Below are 20,232 nucleotides of genomic sequence, written 5' to 3' on the forward strand. Positions count from 1 at the left end.
CTATGGGATAAACAGTGTAGAACCCAAAATACGAGAATTGTAAGTCTTCTCAGTGGTTGGTGAGTCATAAAATCTCTGCTGGTGTCACCCACGGAGTTAGGAATCTTGCACAAAAACCAAGCATTTACACAGAGCAGCTTTTAAAAACAGGACAAAGATGAAAGTGCCAAGGGCAGGAATGCAGAAGTAGGGGAACATTTTAAAAGGAAGAAAAGAGAAAGGCACAAGGAAGCAGAAAAGCAAAAGACAGAACGCTATGGTCAGAGGATTAAGGAAAAGAGAAATAATTGTAGGGAACAGGAAGTAATCGAGTAAGCAAGTAGAAGAGTACAGAGAGCGTCTCAGGCAATGACAACAAAAAGTAAGGATGTCTTTGGATCAATACAGAAGAAGAAACTGGGCTTACCTGTGTGAGCTGGAAGGTGTGTGACAGCATCATCCACAGCAGGAGAATACGAAAGAAGCTGAGATGCAGGAGAAGGGAAGGGAGCTTGGCAGGGCGTCCCTTCTGTCAGCAAGAAAAGGGGACGGGAGACCCGGATTCTGTGTCTGCGTTTTGTGTACATTTTCCACCTGAAGTGCAGCCACACACAAATGAAGGAGCAGGCAGCTGTTCCTGCTAAGAACTTGAAAATCAGGAATCAGGCCAAAAAAAGAATTAAAAGGCAGGAAAAAAAAAAAAACAGTGCTGATTTTTCTTTTCCATGTCTGTCTCATGACGATTGAGCTGTAGGATTTGGCGATGTTGCTGAAGTAATGCAAATTGTACAATGTTTCTTAAAACCCTTGGTATCCATCTAATTCACATTTCATTCATGCTCATGTTGACATTTTGCATACTGCCTTTCTGCCTAACAGTACGTGTTTTTAAGTTTAAGCAATATTTCTGTGTCTATGCGCTAAGAAAGAAAAGAAACATGGTTTCCTATATTCTTTTCAACAAGGCGCACAATATAAAAAGCTTTGAGCAAGAAACTCTATACATTTAACAATAGCTTAGTCCTCTCTCTCAAAGTGCTTTAGAAGGAGGTGAATAGAGGTAATTTAACAGATTTTACCTTTGTTCAGGAGCCAGATAGCTAGAATGAAACACAGAGAAGAAAGGCTTTGTGAGATCATTGTAGCTTTGCTCCACCCTGGCAAAGAAAGGGACCTGGGGCTACCACGCTGCTGCTCTGCTCAAGGCTACCACACGTTGTGGTGGCATTCTGCAGTGCCATGGCTAACCTGAGTGGCACAGAGATGTCTTCCAGCTGGCTTGGATGCTGCAAACTGCTTGGTGTGACCCGTCGGCTTCACTACTACCTTGTTTCTTAGCGAGGCCAAGCAGTCGAGGTGGAGGACTTGGCGGGCTCTGCTGCTCTCCTGGGTGAATAATGGCTTCTGATAAATAAGTTAATTCTTTCAGAACCGGTTTGGGTGTCTCAGCCTGGCATGTCCCCAGCCCATATACACATAAGGATTTAATTCTGGCAAAAGCCATAGACCTGACTTAAAACCATGCCAACAAACTTGCTGTTGACATGGGAGTCGGGAGATGGCAAATGATGTAAGTCGAGGTAATCCTGTAGAGCATTCAATTCTAGAATTGGTTCTCAGTTTTCACTAAGTTTCAGAATACAATTTAAGCTGTTATGTAAATTAAATTTTAACAAGTATTCCCTATCTGTAACCCTCTTTTTATTACTGTAAACATGTTATGTTTAAAATATACATTTTGGATGCTAATACTTTTTAAACACAAGGTGTTTTCTCTCTTCTCTTTGTGTTTAACCACAAGTGGAGGCAAAGAAGAGGAAGAAAGAATAGGGAGAGTCCTAATCTGGGAAAGTACTAAAAATAGAGTTAATTTAGCTGTAGCAGTTTGGTTTTATATCCAGGATTAATGGGTATGTGCCACGAAGTGACAAATTGTCCTCTGTTTGTGCCTTCCTTTCATACATTAAAAATAGGGATAAAATATTTTCCTGCCTCACAAGATAAATCCATTCCTATTCATGGGAATCTGAGGTAGCACTGTGACCAATGCCATGAGAAACTAATAATTCTGGGTGCAGCATAGGCTTGGGAAGATTTGCACTAAATAAAGGAGTGGCCAGAAACTGAATGAGCAAGGCTGAACAACTACCTTTTCTGTTAACTCTCATCCAGCCCATGCACTAAACGAGGCGGGGATCCTGTGGAAAAAAGTACTAAGCCATCATGTAATTACAGACTGCACACAGTTAAGGACGCATCCACACAAGGAGGCAGAACTGAGCTTGTGCAAATACAAACTCAGTTTCTGCACATCCCCGCATTTGAGTGCTTCCCTCTGTAATGAAGCTACATGCAAAAGCCTCTCCAGGCAGGATGGTCTGGGGCTGCTGTGTGGAAGTCGTAAGGGTATCCTTTTACGGGTCCCTGAGTTGCCTCAAAAGTTGTCTTATTTGCCGTAAAATAGACACGTACACACAGACACACATGCACATACACACACGCATGCCGACACCTGTATCTGTCATGAAGTAATGTGGAGGTAAGGGGTAATCTAATTCACACAGTGAATCTAGGTTCCTCCACTGAATTTCCTTCCCCTCACTAAAGCACTACTGATCTTCACAGTTGAGGTGGATTATGCAACGAGATCACATACAGAGGAGGGTTTTGTTACCACCGTGGGAGGAATAGCCAAAGGATCTGCAAGGATGTGGACCCAGAACATAAACCTCTTAGACAGGAATGCACAGGAGATCAGCTGCATTCCTGCAGTCCAGAGCCTGCAGTAAGAGCCGAGAAATGCTCTAAAGCTCCTGAATTAGAGAAGTCTTTTTTGCCCTCCTGGTTTTTGTTTTGCCCAGTCTGTTTCCTGGGCCAGCACAGAGGTACAACACAGATGGAAACCAGCTCTGTTTACCTTAACTGGGGTGTTCATGCTGGAGTCTAGTCTTTATGTCAATATTTTGATGTTTTCACGGATGAATGTTTTAGCAGACACAGCCAAATTGTCCAGGATTATAGAGTGAGTTTGGAGAGGGAGAAATAGCAAGAGACAGAAGAGCTTTTCTTTTCTTTCTTTATGACTGTTAAAAGAAAATAGAAGAATGTACAGGTGAGAAATGCAGTCCTTATTAAACTGCCTAAGTATAGATTTTATAGGATAGATAAAACGTCTAGAAGATTTTCTGCTTCCACTTCACTTTCTGGATAGTACTTACTGCCAAACAAATGCCACATTGTAGTTGTGCTGCCTTTGCAGCAATAAGAAAGTTGATTTTCACACTCTCAGCTGCTCAGTGACAATTTTCAGAAGTTATTTTTCAGCTACTGTTGTTCAAAGTAGAAGATGGTATATGCACATTTCTTGTCAGAAACCACACTTTTATTCAGAAGAAAGAAAAAAAATGCATCCCATGAACAAATGTGGTAAAATAATGAAAAGGGAAAATACGCAACGCCAGTAATTTTTCAGTATGTAGTACTTTACAAATACATTCCAAGGCCCTGTAACAATCACATTCTATTTCATCTCTGCAAACAATGGACAGATTTTGAGCTTAAAATATCTTGTGATTATTTCTTTTGATGATTTAATGTATTATAAACCCAATTCAGTCAGTATAAGCATCAAGGAAACACAGTACCTGCAACACACCAAGGGTAAGAACATGGAAAAGTTGTTCAAAAGACATGACCGAAAACTCTCACAAAGAATAAAATTAACTTCTTTTTCAGGGACACAGCAGAGGTTTGTGTTCAACTGAAATGCTTTAAGACAAGATAAACGATATTCAAAAGGAAAGTTCCTTTGTTGGTCTTTCCCTGCAACACTTGAAGTTCTACTACCAGTTGCAACTAAACCAAGACTGGGCATACATGTTAGAATTTAACACAAACTCTCCTTGAGGTAATTAACTGTGTCAAGCAAGAAACTAATTATCCTATTGTTAACTGACAAGTGGTTGTGTATTTCTAAATGTCAGTGCTCTCTCTCAGTTCTTTGGCATATCACTAATTTGATGCAAATACCCTCTGGAATGCTCTGGAATGAAGAAGAAATAAAACACCTGCGGTGACATAGCCAAACGTCTATAGCCAGACACATTCATTGTACTTACTTAATATACAAGGTCATGTTTCAAATTTGGGTGCCGACGCTGAGGTTTACACATAAAATGGGTATTTGTATACCTGGATGCTGGTTGAATAGCAAATATAGAACAGGAAACTCAAGTCTGTCTACAGCTTTTCAGTGTATTATCAGTGATTCTAAATACAGCATAAAATAGTTTACGGGATATTATCTGTACAGTTAATTTTGTTTGATATTCCCATAGCATTATACCTCCTTACAGATTACTGCATTTGGAACCATCAATAAAAGGCACTTGTGTAAGATGAAATCTCAGCTTTGCTGAAGGTAAGAAGACTAAAACTCACTGACTTCAACAGCGCCCACATTTTTTTATGTCTATAAGCTAAACTTGCTGGCTTGCTACATTGCACTGGTTTGCACAGTGCACCTTACTTCCCTTGGGGATTACAGGAGACTTGATTATGAGGAGGAGTTGCTTGCACTGACCTAGACACATTGGTTCTTACAGGTTTTTGATTATCTTGCACTAGAGCAAAAGCATCACACGTTACAAACACGTTCCATTTTCTGCACCTGCTCACCCTCTTCAATGAGAGTTCGCTGTAAATGTCTTTTGATCTCCAGTGAGCTCTGATATATAAGTGCAAAATTATATTATTATGATTCATCCATTCATTGTACTTTGATTTGCTGCTTGCTCATTCAGATAACAGCATCACCAATGATATTTAGGAATGAATGTTTTTTTCTACAATGGATGAGCATGGAAAAGTTTGATTTCTAAACTCTCATTTAGCCAAGTCTAGTGTAAAATATAGTACTTGGAAGAAAATAATATTATCCAAATGGTGTGATACATATATGTTTAATCTAGAAGTTATTTCCAACTAGTTTATCCTAGGTTTATAGGTTCATTTTAATGCTAAAATTACTATAGAAACAACAACAACAACAACAACATGTCTTCAAACTAAACAGAAATTAAATCTTAACCTAAATGTTCCCAAAATATCTTGATCAACACTATACGATAAAGTAGACTCTTCTATGGTTTGTATCTCAGAGTGCTGTATGTAACACATACAACATTGTTACTATTTTACTATTGATATTAGTCAAAAAAATACTTTAAAGTTCACATAAATTTTAGAAAATGGTATTCTATCATTAGTACAATGTAGAAAAAGAACTTCAGCAGTGGTGGTACATGGCTGTACACATCAGTGTAGCTAACGCTATTGCAGTTGGAATGGCAGATCATCAATGCATTGTGTTCTCTAATGCCTACTTTGGATTTCCTAGCTTCACAGAGGGATGTTATCACCAAAGGAAGCATTTCTATTGAGGATACTGTCCTCCCCAGAGCGGCAGTCTCTGGTGTTTAATAGACAAGAGGCAGAGTAAAGCCTGTTACCAAGGTTTGTTGTCCCCTGTGTCTTTCATAGACCTGAACTGGGCACAGCTAATAAAAGAACTGTTTTTACATTGACAGTCATAAATGTGGAAAGGAAGCAAAAAATTGTAAACTTAAGTTAAGCTCATATTCCCCGAATTTTAATTGCTCAGAGAAATGTCAATACGAATGTCATAAAAAGCAAGGGATGACAAAACATGAAATCCTAAAAAAGGTTAATTGTGCATTGAGAAGAGTGTAACCAATTAACTTGTAATCAGCTTTGGGGACTTCTCTTGCTTTCACGATTAGGAAGTCCAAAATAGATTTTCGTCTTCAATGAAGCTCTTGCACTGAATTCTGCATCATTCATTGTCATAGATGAAATCTGAAATGGAAATATAATGAAAAGATATTAGTATTTTGTAGTACTTTGACTCAAGGATAAAGTTATTTGGTACAACTGAATATACTTATTGTATTGTTTGCAACGTTGAACATACCATCACCAATATCATCGTAAATCTCTCCATCACTGTAAGTTAAGAAAAAGAACGGCAGATGTTAAAAATGGAGACATCAGGTATATGTTACAATTTGCATGCAAATACAAAATAGTGTAGCAGTACAGTGCAGACATGCTATCAAGAATTCATTTGCTTACGAGGAAAGTGCAACCTTTGTAGTAACAGAACAGTGCCGAGCAAGACGGTCAGGTCAAAGGATTTTTAGTGAAAGGTAGACCTGGATAGATTTCTTTCTAATGAGAAAGGCTTGCTTTATTAAAAGGTTGTTTTTTTTAATCGAGTTTTTAAGTAGCTATTCTAACAAACTCATGGAGATATTTCCATAAAAAAATGAAATGCTTACCGATTTTTTAAAATGGAAACCAGAAAAGATGAGTAAAAAGAATCCATATGCCCTTGATATTCTTATTTGTTTCTGTACTTGGCAATGCTATAATGGTTTTGGAGGAGCAGCTTTTTAGAGAATGAACTTAGGGAATGTCTTTAAATGACACGTGCTCCATGGATAGGAATTTGCAAAATATGTCACTTAGATACACGAACAGGCCCATGGAAGCCAAGAAGGCTATTTCTATATGTAAGTTAAACATGTATATAAGTTTTGGCAGGCCTCAATTCTAAAAGTGACATCTGATTTGATATTTAAGGGTCTAACATAAAGGCTATTGAAAGAAATGGAAAGTCTTTATCTGACGAGGGTTTTGGATTAGAACCTAAATGCTGAACTCCATGCAATTATTCAGAGCAAAACTGAGCCAAATCTGCTGAATCCCAGTAAGACTGAAATAAAAATAAATCTAAAGAAAAACTGGTCAATTTTAGTTAAACTTTGAAAATGGCATCAGTACACTTAATCACATTAATGTGCAGTTCAGAAAGAGGTTCTAGTACCAATAATGCTTAATTTATGTAATTTTTCATCAGCATTCCTGGTAAAGCAATGAGGAATGGGGCCCTGGAAAATTTCCCACATGGATGTATGTGACTAGTTCTTGAGAAATCTAAACTCCAGAGAATAACTCAATTTGCAGGACATACTAAAATAATTACATTTTACTTTTACTTAACAGTTTAGAGTAAAATTGAGTGTTACAATGAATTTTTCAAAAAGATGACTTTGTACTTACTTCTGAACTAAGTTGCTTCTCAGAACGTAGCCATCTGTAAAATTGAAATATGTATGTATTTAAGTTACATATTCATGTTATTTCTTCCGTTGATAGCACTAGTGAAATGCCATTTCAGATGGAAAGACATAATAGATGGATAACAATGTACAATGGATATATACTCGAGGAAGATTTTGCTATGTCTAATTTTAGTTTTAATTAGTCTTATCTGCTTGTTTAGTATAATGTGGTGCCTTAGACAGAGAATCAGAATACTACAGTATCTTCCAGACCAGTTAGACGTCTACTTTGCCAGGTACTTTACGTAGTCATAAAATGTCATTTCTCTTGTTCTGTTGCAGTAGTTTCTGTTATCTATAAAACTAGTGCTGAAAGGTGAAAATAGTAATACAGGTCATGCAAGATTAGGTTTTCATCTTAGATTTTAGTTTCCTGGTCACATGAGAGGGGTGCAAAACAAATAGGTATTAACACACAATATAGTGCAGTTCACAAACTATGGCACAAAAATGTGGTATAATAATAACTGCATAATAATATGTATAATAATAAATAATAGAAATATGTATAGTTTCCTACAGGGACAAAGATGTCTTTCAAGATGTATACACCAATTAATTATCTTTAACTGTTTAATTGTTTAAAAAAATTTACCTATATCATGTTCATAACAACTGTTTATATAGATAATGGAAAGACCTTAGAAAAGCTACTCGCTAGTGAATTATTCTATTACTCTGTTGCATTACTAACAAAATGAGATAAACCCACACATATTCTTCTTCAACGTATTTAATCTCTTGAAAAAATTCCTTAATGTCTTTGGTAAAAGATATCTACTGACATACTTGTCAGTTGGTATAACATATACAAACAAAGAGAAGCCATAACAATAATTACATAGTTGTAGGTAAACGTTGGTGTGTTGGTATAAAATTAGGACAGTTCTAAAGGGGAAATGTGATCTTGTGTTATATTTGGAATTACTAGGTAGGTTTCCTTCTTATAGTCATTAGGAGGCTTAAATAGTCACAATAACGTGAGAGTTTTTGAGTAATTCACATAGAATTTGTAGGTTTTAGAATAAATTTATTAGCTTGACTTGTAAAGTTCCTTGAATTCTTGGAGCTGCTACTGCTCCATGTACTTACAGAAACCATTATATAGCACAAAAAGTATTAGTTTTCTGCTAGTATTTCTGGTGGCGATCTTTCAGGTCAGTCTAGCTGAATCCCCAGATCTTATTGTTTTACCTTCAGGAATTATTTCCTGCTTGACATGAATTTTTCTTTTCTGATACACAAGACATGAAAGTGTCTTGTCTTTTTTTAAACACACAGTAATGCCCAGTGAAAGAATCTCATTCTTCCTGTTAAGCCTTTCTTACATCCAAACTGTAATTTTATTCTAACTGAAACTGCCCTTGTCAAGATCTGTTACTTTACTAGTGGGGGAAACCTTCCCTTGTAAATTGGCATCAGACACAATGAGCTAGTACTGTTCCCGAAAGCTGCTAAATTATCACAGTCTTCAACTGGCCAACGTTTTGACGTATAAATATATCCGATGCGATGCCTATATGGAAAAGTTATCTGACAAGACTCATATCCCTAATCATCCTGCAAAATAGTGATAAGTAACTAATTCCTATAGACAGCTTTTCTTCATAAAAAAAAAATTTGCAAAATTCATTTTAACTTGGTGTATTTCCATCTTAAAATAGGTAGATATCAGATAGTGCTATAAATCTCAAATATAAATAAGTTTTTTTCCAGAATATGCTGTATTAATTGGTACATAGAAAGTAGATTAGCAATTTGATCTATGAAGGCCATAACACATTAAAACCACTGCATTTTTAAAGAAAACTTCTATCTTGTGAAGACAGAGAGAAGAGGTGAAGTTTGCCTAAAAAGGCATAATTTTCATGTGATATTTTATTTGACACTAAGCTGCTTTAGCTTCCATTTATGACTTAACACTTACATGAATGAAAAAGTAGTTCTGTTTGACTGCAGCTGTGTAAGATAAAATTTGCTTCATTTGCCTGTATTTGTCTCTTCAGAGTGATGAATATTCGACGCTTAGATCAATTCCATTACAACTTTTGCCTGCTAAAAATGTTGAACTGCAGGTAATCTTTAAGAGTCAAAGAACCCAGTGCTGCAGGTTTTCAGTCACCTATGTATTCTCTCAGGCTGATTGCAAGTTGGTACACACAGGGAAAGCTCTGTCTATTCAGGATTGTTGCAGCCTGGTTGTCTTTCCTTGGATTTTATTATTTGGGATAAAGGTGTGGAAATTGACTCTTTTTTTTAAGATGCCATCATTTTAAAATTCTCTTTAAGCAGAGTCCAATTGAGTTTCAGGATACCTGAAGCCTGACTGAGAATCATTTGAAATAATTTGGCTCATCTGATATTCTCTGTTTCTTCATTAATTTTCTCACGTGAAATACATGAAACAAAATTTGCTTGCTTACAGTCATGGTGCACAAACACAGTGTGCTTGCAAGCCAGACGTACATGTGCCAGACCTTCTACCACTGGAAAGCATCATCTAGGTTCTTCTGATGGTCCCTAGCTCCTAAATATGCGAGAGATAGAGCCCCCACTGATCTCACACTGTCAGACTTACTAATCCAAAATTACACCTCCAAAGTTTCTGTTTCCAATTCGTTGATATTTATGTGGCTTCCGTAATAGGGAACAAGGCAGCAGGTCAGCACACTCCATCCTGATTACTTAGCACCTCAGAAAGCTATGATACATCAGGCCAGCTGCTCTCTGACAGTGTAAAGGAAGCTTGGGGAGGACACAACTTACATTTTCAGGCACTGAAGTCCATTTGTATCCTAATGTTTAAGCAAAATCTATGAAAGTGAATTGAAGATTTTTCTGTATTTCAAAATGTATGTGGGTCAGACCGAAGCAACAGTAAGAAGGAATTTGAGAAGGTAAATGAGAATCAGTTCCTTGTTTCACTTTTGAAATTTAAATCATTTCATAACAATTAAAATAAGTGACAGCAGAATACATTCCTAAGATCATTAGTCCTTGCTTAAAAAGGGGAGAAGACATAATAGAATTTGGAATTTTGTTTAGCTGCCGGTAAAGGCATGAAGCTATGGAAGTGCTTCCCAAGTTAACAATCAAATGGAAGAATTAATGTGTAAGAAAGTAAGAAAATTGTCTTTACTTGTTGATTTTCAGTCTGTGTGGCCTTCAAAAGGTAAAATCATAGCTGCAAGAGACGAAGAACTAGAGCAACTACAGCAAATAACCACAACTGTCATGCATTTAACTAAAGTAGGATTCAAACTTCACTAATTAATGTGAAAATTGACTGAGATCTATTCAGAGGTTTTCAGGAAGGATATTTTGAGTTGTTTTGCTCTTTTATGCATAGCAAAGCAGTAGCTCCTGTCACTGTTTGAAAGGCTTTGAAGGCTGTGAGGAAAACAGCCAACATGAACTACTTTCTGCTTTGTGATTAGCTTGATTCAAAAAATGCAGCATTGAAAGCTGCTCTTGGGGAAGTGGCTACATTAGTGCAATCCATATTTTGAAACACTTAAGTGTTGTTAGGCAAGAAATTCTTCCTTGCCCTGCAGGTCTACCAGGAAGGCAGCTCTACTCCAGACTGTAACAGTTGAGTACAGAGGGTAAAAAAATAGAAGAGAAGTGACTAAATCCCCTTCAGAGGTTTATGGCATTGAACTGTTTTCTGCATAGCTCAGAGGTAAAAATTAAAGGTGAGCGGAAGGATGCTGCTGCTTTGAACATAGCCTGTTCCTACACAAAGTGAATTTTTGTTAGGAGATTGGAAAAGTGTTGTTACAGAAGCACATTAAGACATCTAACCAACGGTAGATGGTCCAGACTTCTCCAAAAATGCAAAATCTTCTGCCAATGCACACCCCAGCCAAGAGTTTCAAAGAAACACTGAGAGGCCTCGTGCAGCTCCCAAAACAAGCCGGCGTGGCAATGACACGTGCCTTGGATCAGCTGGGGGCTGGGGCCAAGGCTGCTAAGCAGTTTCCTCCCCAGCCCGTCAAAAAGACTAAACTCATCTCTGGCAATCCAAAGTAAGAATATTGTTATTGATTCTCCCTTGGCTGTAATCAATGGGCAAGTGCTTCCCCAAGGTGCAGCAAGGATTCTACTTTTACTAGATTCTGTGGGGTATCATGGTGACACCCTTCTTGTCATATAGAGGGAGACAGAGGCAACAAAAACATCTGCTAATCTTAGTTGATGGAAAGCAAGATTTCCGTAACCAAGTTTTTCTCACATTTGGTATCTCTTGTCTATTGGAGTTCTAATTTTTTTAAGGCAAGCCACTCTTAAAATGCAATAGTAAAATAACAACAATCTACCTCTTGTTAACCACTAGGCAAGGAAAAAGACAAGTAATAGACTCTACTTTAATATGACAGAGAGAAGGGTTTTTTACATTTCCTGACTCAATCATTCTCTGACAATTTGAGTTGCACTACAGCTTTTTATTAAAACTTACATTTTCCTTCTTCATTCCTGCACAGGACTTTGGTATCATCTGTACTTTCTATAATTTCAAGAGACTCCCCTGGTTTAACTTCTAAGTCTTTAGGTCCTCGTCTTCTCAGGGGCAAATCCTGGACTGTGGTGGTAGAGTAAAGAACTTTAATTTCACCTTCAAACTGCAAAAATAAAATAAAGAGATGCTGGTTAAAGACCATCAACGTAAAGCTTACGATCACGAATTTTTAGGCCACTATATTCCCATTTGTTGCTCAATTTTTGAAAATGAGGCAAACAATCACATACAAATGCTCAGATCACTATTTTTACAAGCAGTAACACTTTACCTTTCAAAGGCAAAATAATGGATTCTTTACAAATTAGAGGACACAACTTAGAGTACAGGGTACAGATACTTCAGTCTTTATATTTCAACTTACTTTGAACAAAACTTACTTTGAACTTTTTTCTGAACTCTTTCTCTTCTCTTTCTATCTTTTTACGCTTTTGTGCATCTTGTTCATCTGACTTAGATTTTCCAAGGCTTGCTGATTTTGGTGAACTATAACAAGAGGTTACAGACAAAAACAAAATTAGTAACATATCTGAGGTATTGACAACCCTTCTGATCATTTTAGTGAAAACGCATGTGTCTTTCATATGTTTTTGTTGCTCTACAAAACTAATATGGATCATACAACACAGATTTGATTTCGAAAGAAATAAAAACTTGGGGTTGTCTTTCCTACTTTTCTCTTTTCATGACTTCTGATGTTAATATGTCTATCACACAGGTGAACATGGAAAATTATTCACAGTATCTAGCAGCTACGGCCATAAGAAATTTACATCCACCAAAAATAGTTTAGGTAAATGATACCCATCACTTTGAAATCTCTAGGCAAGGAGCAATTTTTATGAAGTTTATGTATATTTGGGCAATAGGCTGAATAACACGTCACACTGTGGAGGCAGCTGGAACATCTTTGCCTTTTGTACAGCAGCTATGTTGGCCCTATGTTCCCCTAGAAGACCTTGCTACACCAGGAAATCTGCATGACTCGTTTCAAGTTCTGTTGTTTTTTCCACATCCCTGATACTGCTTACTTGTGCTCATGAGCATGGAAGGGTTTCATATCCTAACTGCCCTTCCTGATGCTGTACCTGGCAATTTAAAGTCCAACTCTACTTTTTCATCCTTTCTGATCTCTGTAGGAGACCTGGATGACAGTTTCACTGATGAGGAATGTATGTGTGTGCAAACTAACCTAGATTTACGTTAGGAGTGCCACGTGTTTTCCTTTCAATACACAGTTCAAAGAGCTCTCTCTGTTTTAATGCCTCCAGACTAGATTATTGTACTACTCTGTAGCTTGACCTGAGTGGAGTTGGTGACAACAGAATGTGACATGTTGCAGTCATCTTCACAGATGCATCTATGCTTGTTACACATCTGTGCTCCAGAGATGGCCATAACTTCCTGGTTCAGGGATGAAAGTTTTCCGAGTTGAACTTTACACCTCTGGATGTGTTTCATGCTTATAACACAGGGCACTGTCTCCTTTCCTTTTAAAATACTACAGCAGCTGGGATCAAGTACTTATCTGTACAGTCCCCAAATTTTGATAGGATATGCATGCAGAGAATCTACAATGAAGTACCTTTAGGCTATTTGTTCATTTCTACCTCTTGTCCGTCAGAGACTGAATTTGCTGAAATTCAAAGCATGTGTATTTATTCTATAGCCCAATAATTACTTCAGTCTGAAATGAAGGCAGGGAGCATTCAGCTGCCATTGTCAACAGTAGGGTTAAAAGAACTACAAAACCTGACAACACTAAATAAAGCATAAATTAGTAGCAATCTGCCACTAGTAAATAGAATCATAGAATCATAGAATGGCATAGGCTGGGAGGGACTCAGAGATCATCTAATCCAACCTCCCTGTCATGGGCAGGGACGCCTCTCAGCTAGATCAGGCTACTCAAGGCTCCGTCTAACCTGGCCTTGGACACCTCCAAGGAGGGGGCATCCACAACTTCTCTGGGAAATTTATTCCAAAGTATTACCACCCTCGTACTGAAGAATTTCTTCCTAAGATCTAATCTAAATCTGTTCTCCTTCAACTTAAACCCATTTCCCCTTGTCCTATCAGTGGACACTCTTGTAAAAAGTCCCTCCCCAGCCTTCCTATAGGTTCCCTTCAGGTATTGGAAGGCAGCTATTAGGTCCCCCCGAAGTCTTCTCTTTTCAAGGCTGAACAATCCCAGCTCCTGCAACCTGTCCTCGTAGCAGAGGTGCTTCAGCCCCTGGATCATCTTTGTGGCCCTCCTCTGAACGCGCTCCAACAAATCTATGTCTCTCTTATGGTGGGGACACCAGAACTGGATGCAGTATTCGAGGTGGGTCTCACAAGAGCAGAGTAAAGGGGGAGAATCACCTCTCTTGACCTGCTGACCACACTTCTCATGATACATCCCAGGATGCAGTTGGCCTTCTGGGCCGCAGGAGCACACTGCCGGCTCATGTTGAGCTTCTCAATACTTGGAAATATGTTTCACATTGTATTATAGGTGATCAGGGGATCACTCCAGTCGGGGGAGTAATTCCCATTTTCACTTGCCTGAGTTCAGGTGGTGGAGGAGGGAAGTCTGAAGAATCTATGTCGTCATAAACATCATTGTCTTCACAATCTGAAACAATAGTGTTTAAAAGAATAGAAAATTACATGCGATCCTTGAGTAGTGAATACATGGCTTTACAATCCATGGTAGGTTGACAAGAAATTGCAGCAAGTACTGTAACCATTTATTGTCTATAGTAACTGTGAGTTCTCTGATTGGCACAACGTTCTGTGCAAAACAAACACCAGCCAACCTTTTCAGAATAAGACTCTTTAGTAATAACAACAGGTATGCACTGATATTTTAATCTTCTTAAGTTGAAGCAAGCTTTAGCACATGTTGGCTAATGCAATAGCCTGTGATCTTCATTGCAATTAGTCCATTTCCCACTGTGTTGTGTCAAAGTATATTTTTGGGGTTTGATGTTAGTGTACACTCAGGCACTTCTATAGCACTCTGGTCAATGCAATGTTGCCTAGAAGTGGGTATGAATCACCTGTATGTTAGTTTTTAGGCCCTCTTGCAATGCCCATACAGCCCTTCAAATCCATGGCTAGAAAAATCATAGTAGGAGATAAAAGGTTTAGAACTCAGTTCAGGCAACAGCCACCAAAATTGTAAGAACTTGCTTTTTATTCCGTGGCTGTGCTGACATTTCTGAGTAAATGCTATCTTACAAAGACACTGCAAGTGATAAAAACAACAAAAAGCTCTCTTTTTGCTTTTGAAGTCTTGCATTAAGAGTTTCTTTCCAAGTGTATCTGTTCATACTTAACGTCAAATAAATGAACTGGTGGAAGTCTCATCTAGAAAAATCATGACTTCTGAAAAAAGACATTAAATTGTTTTCTGGAGAGCTTGCAATGTATTCGTATCTCCTTGTCTGGGGACGAATCAGTCACAGTATTTGAAATTTGTTTGCTGGAACTGGGTAAGCAATGGGAAATCCTGTTTCCTTCCTTGGATGTATTTTTGAGACTAGCACGATACAGAGTAATGTATGTAGAAAAAAGGATCAGGAATCAATATAGAGACTGAACAATAGGCTGTTAATTACCTTTTCCAAACTGCTTTGTTGAAGGAGGCATGCTGAAAAAAAAAGATCCTCATTAAGTATTTATATCACATTAATAGGCTTTTGAATCATTTAAATAATTTAAAAAACTTGCAATACAAGGGATCCAAATAATCTCCAGACATTTTGAAACTCTGCTGACACTAGCAATATTCATAGACAAAATATATTTTTACCACTGAATCAAAGTAAACTGGTTCAGAACTGAAGGAGAGAAGATGGTGGTAAAGAGACCAGTTGCTGATCTAACCTCTAGGTAAGATGGGCAGAAGACAATCTTTGCATTTTTCTGTTTGGCATATTATTCCTAGAATTTGGATTAATGAGACTAGATTTACCAGTTTATCTCAGCTATGTTGTACTGATGAGCAAAGTACTTTTTAACTGAGGATACAGCACACTTGCATCACCAGAGTGGCACAAAACAATGTATTATTTTGGTGCTCTTCACCAAAACAATTTTTTTGTATCTTTTAATTATCAGACTTATGCAACAAATACAGCTTGTTAAGAGAGCAATTATATTATGCAGGTGAAGAGAAAGGAGGTCAGTGTTTTGCAGAAAAGTATCATCCTGAGCTGCAATTTGATGCATCATTCATTAGGCTGCTGTGAGAACATGTTAGTAGCATGTGATCAATGCTTTATTAGAATTAGTTAACGTGCACTGTGGTTTCCTGGCAGACTCTTACAACAAATCTCCATTATCTTCTGCCCCATTGACTTTGGCTGTTTTCTCTCGTACACTTTTCTTTTTGTCATCTTTGGCCTTTAGCCTCTTCAAGATGCCCCACGACCAGATACCATTCTTATCTTCATCCTGTGATACAGACCTTTGGAGTATGCATGCAATTATCACAATGTAAAATGTAACATTTTTTTTAAAAGGTCCAGTTTAAGTTCTCCATTGATGCACATAATTCTCATTAATGCCAACAACACTTACCTAAATGTTAAACACTAAAATGCTTAACTAGAAATATGTCTGTTAGGTCATTTGTAGATATTGAGATATATTTGTAGGTATAGGTATTAACCTCGTGGCTTCATGTTGTCACTCAGCCAGCTAACATTTTAGTCATTTTCATTTCAGTGCTGTTCTGTCTAATTGGGGGATTTCAGGCTTTTCATGATTGCGGCTGCTTCTGCTGACATACCAAAATTAATTACAAAACAAAACTTCTCCAAAAGACCAGAGAACCCTTTTTTTAGATTCACAAATCCATCCTGATGTACATCCACTTGCTGATGATCCTAATACTTACTAATTATTATGCCTAATTGAAAAATACTAAACCTGAAATGCAAACACTCTTACGGAAACAAATCATTTCAATGATAGAAAAACATACCTAGATACAGCACCTTCGTCATCAACCCCATCATAAATGTCTTGATCAGAAGGAGGAGGTTGGAACGTCTCTTTAACAGATCAAACAGTGAATTAATGCATTTGTATTTAATGCTGCTGAATAGAGTATTCATTACTGGCCTCTTAAGCATGTCAGATGTGTGTGCAGTTTGCGCACTATCCTTGCAAATGGAATCTTTCTGTAAACCAGCACTATTTATTAAAACAGTGATTTAGACTTATCCCGGTTGGCAGCGCTGTCCACAGCAATTAAATCTGGCACTGTCGATCACAAGAGCACGAATACTGAAAAAAAAATGCATTTACATGGTATTTGATGAAATTCTAAATGGCTGATTTTGGCCCAGTTGTTATGACGACTGATGACTTTTAAATTTTTGTGTGTAGCTCGAGTGAGGATTGAAGATGTCATACCAACACTCTCAGCAAGTGACATCTTGTGCTCATCCGCAGAAGCCAGAGGCAAGTGCAAAGAAAGCTGCCCACTTTGGTCTCAGTTCTGACCTTTGAGCCCCACCTCCTTCAGTGCAAGGTTAGCTCAGTTTCCACGTCCAACTCTAGCCACTGGTCAGAGTAGTCACTGAAATTTGTACTTAGCTGGCAGCAACTTCATTCAGCGCTGCCAGGGGATGCTTCTGCCATGACCAATATCTAAACTTTAAGTCGAGAAGATGAGCTGTGCTCTTGTGATCAACAGACAATGTTACATAAATATATGTGCTACCAAAGGGAAACTGGATTTGAACGTGTGTTCTTGACAGTGTGAGACCACTGCAGTCATCCTGGTTAGGACTCCAGAGTATTGCCAAAACTAATGTTCCCCTTAACTCTTTCAGTAAAATGCAGCTTTAATTGGTAGTATTACTGGCTATTTCAGAACTAGATTTCTCCTGCACGAAACTTCTTGGCCATGTTAGTATTTTGCCAATTGCATCAGTGCTGTTTTGTGGGATGATTTACCTTCACAGAAAAGTTTTGTCATCTCTGCCATGCTTCTGATTCACAGTATCTGAAGACAAAACTTTTTCTCTCCCAAAGTCCCATAGGTGTAAAGAAAGTTAATTTGGCCACTGTACCTCCTCATATCTTGCCTGTTAGCTAACATTTAGCATGCTTATGGATAATTACTGCATTATTTGGAAGCTGCAGAGGTCTGGATTTGAAGGTAAGTGGTACACATGAACAACTCTCCCCATAAAGTACATGTAGAACTTACTTCCAGCTCCACTTTGACCTCCACTCTGACTGGAAAAGCAAACGAGAGACATTTTAGAGAAAAACAGTCATCCTTCAGATGAAAAAACCACCATGATCACCCATCGCTTTTGTAGTTATTAGTTCTAAACCTTTTGGCTTTGGTACCTGTGTACATTGCCAGCTGAGCACTACGAATTCTGCACTGGAAGCTCAGGCACATGCTTTTGTTTTCTATGTGGTCAACAACTAAATGGGTCAGTTCTTTTTTCCTCTCTGTTTTCACCATGCTCCCACCAATTTCTTACAATCAAATAGTAGTTGCATTCTCACTAATGCTAAAGAAAATGTGTCATCTACTTTGTAAGTAAGAAGGACACGGAGCTGTTGGAGAGAGTCCAGAGGAAGGCCACAAAGATGATCCGAGGGCTGGAGCACCTCTCCTAGGAAGACAGACTGAGAGAGTTGAGATTGTTTAGCCTGAAGAAGAGAAGGCTCTGGGGACATCTTGTAGCAGCCTTCCAGTACCTGAAAGGGGTCTACAAGAAAGCTGGAGAGAGACTTTTTACAAGGGCATGTAGTGATAAGACAGGGTAGTGGCTTTAATCTGAAAGGGGTAGATTCAGGTTAGATCTAAAGAAATTCTTCACTCTGAGGGTGGTGAGGCACTGGAACAGGTTGCCCAGAGAAGTTGTGGATATCCCATCCCTGGAAGTGTTCAAGGCCAGGTTAGATGAGACTTTGAGCAACCTGATCTAAAAGAAGTTGTCCCTGCCCAAGGCAGGGGGGTTTGAACAAGATGATCTTTAAGGTCCCTTCCAAGCCAAACCATTCTATGATCCTATGATAGCTCTTAAATGACAAGAGATTAGCTTTTAGTACATTCAGGTAAAACAGGAAAAAGTACTCTGTTTGTTTGTTTGTTTTAGTTGCATACAATTAATTACAAATCAGAAACGTGCATTTAAAAATATGATTTACAGTAATTCAAAGGGTTATGAGAGAGTTATCAATACCATCTTTAGTTAATATGAAAAAAAGGACAGTATTTCATAAGCAAAGCTGTGAAGCAAATTCTCTAGTTGGATAAATTAATGTAGATATTGACAGTCAACAAAGGTGCATATATTCATACAAGCTGAACATTTGGTCGTAATTGTTCGTAATTCTTAGTAATCATTAGGAATTTCTAATAAAGTGTTATTTTCAAGGAAATGAAAATTGATGCCTATTCCTGTTGATATCTTTAAACTAAAGTACAAAATATGACTCAGGATCATAGGATAATTCATGTTGGAAGGGATCTCAGGAGGTCATGTAGTCAAACTTGATGGCAATAAAAAATATAATCTGACTGAACACTAGAGAGTGCATCCCTACCCTTTAGATTCATCCCTGTCAGGGGATTTTCTTGAGATCAAATGGTAAACAAGTGACTTTATTGCACAACTAGCTTTCATTGGGTGATGCTTTAAACCTCAAACTGCATGTTTCTAACATTTCAAGGATTCCGTATTAGCCCAGGGTTCTAACAGTAATTGAAAAAAACCTGATAGTTTCATAGTAGCTGAGATTATTTCCAGGTCAGAGCCTTACTTAAATGAACACATCAAAACAAAGTATTTGTGAAACTCTTGTGCCAAGAAATCTGCAGTACAACAGCCCTAGTCACTTACTAATTTTGGCATATTAACAATACTACCGATAATGAGACAATATTATTTAGTCAAGTGGCTTTTTTTAGTATGGCATTCTTATAGTGGTTTCAAAACGTGTTGGTGTATGTCAGACCTTCCAACAATTCATGCTCATGAACTGAATAGAATGCTATTAATCACTAGAGAAGATAAAAATGTCAAAATACAGCTTAAAGGATTTAACGAAACTGAGCCATTCATTCATCCTCCCAAGTTCCTTACACTGTTATTTTAATATGCAACAGTGTTAAGTATTCTTTTTTGCTTTCGAATTCAGTACATTTTCTAAATTCCTTGCATTGAGGTGGTGGATTGTAATGCTTGCCATAGTGAAAAGGATTGGCCAAAGATACTTCTGCAACAAAGTGCCTAACGCTTACATTACCTAAAACCTAGAACAATTAAAGCAAGTCTTCTGTCTGGGTTATGATGCTAGGAGACCAATGTGTAGGGAGGAAAACTGATACTGAGCAACTTGGAAAAATATCAGATGCAAACCCATATTGGTTGCTTAAAGAATGCCAGCCTGAAGGCAGATCTTTCCAAGCACTGTTTCTGGAGCTCATGGGCATGTTCTAGCACCTGAGGATCAGCTGCACCCAGCAGCCAGCCAGCCAGCTGCGTTCCCTTGATTCCAGCAAGG

The 20,232-nt window shown here is 38.0% G+C and overlaps 1 protein-coding gene across 2 annotated transcripts in view; it reads right to left on the minus strand.

The window, feature by feature from the left end:
* Window positions 1-3,392: 3,392 nt before the first annotated feature.
* The window catches only part of FYB1 (FYN binding protein 1), a 48,798-nt gene continuing 31,958 nt past the window's right edge, over window positions 3,393-20,232 (minus strand). The window contains exons 10-19 of one of the 2 annotated variants that reach the window (XM_086629594.1): window positions 17,915-17,943; window positions 16,679-16,748; window positions 16,019-16,159; window positions 15,309-15,340; window positions 14,251-14,320; window positions 12,084-12,189; window positions 11,644-11,806; window positions 7,123-7,156; window positions 5,972-6,003; window positions 3,393-5,856 (exon numbers count right to left, since the gene is read on the minus strand). In XM_086629594.1, the coding sequence (XP_086485720.1) occupies window positions 5,834-5,856; window positions 5,972-6,003; window positions 7,123-7,156; window positions 11,644-11,806; window positions 12,084-12,189; window positions 14,251-14,320; window positions 15,309-15,340; window positions 16,019-16,159; window positions 16,679-16,748; window positions 17,915-17,943 (700 nt within the window). In that variant the 3' untranslated portion in view covers window positions 3,393-5,833. The remainder of the gene's footprint in view (window positions 5,857-5,971; window positions 6,004-7,122; window positions 7,157-11,643; window positions 11,807-12,083; window positions 12,190-14,250; window positions 14,321-15,308; window positions 15,341-16,018; window positions 16,160-16,678; window positions 16,749-17,914; window positions 17,944-20,232) is intronic. The other variant, XM_086629593.1, reaches the window with a different exon arrangement.

Source organism: Tauraco erythrolophus, chromosome Z, assembly GCF_009769465.1.
Source record: "Tauraco erythrolophus isolate bTauEry1 chromosome Z, bTauEry1.pri, whole genome shotgun sequence".
In the NCBI taxonomy this organism is placed as follows: domain Eukaryota; kingdom Metazoa; phylum Chordata; class Aves; order Musophagiformes; family Musophagidae; genus Tauraco; species Tauraco erythrolophus.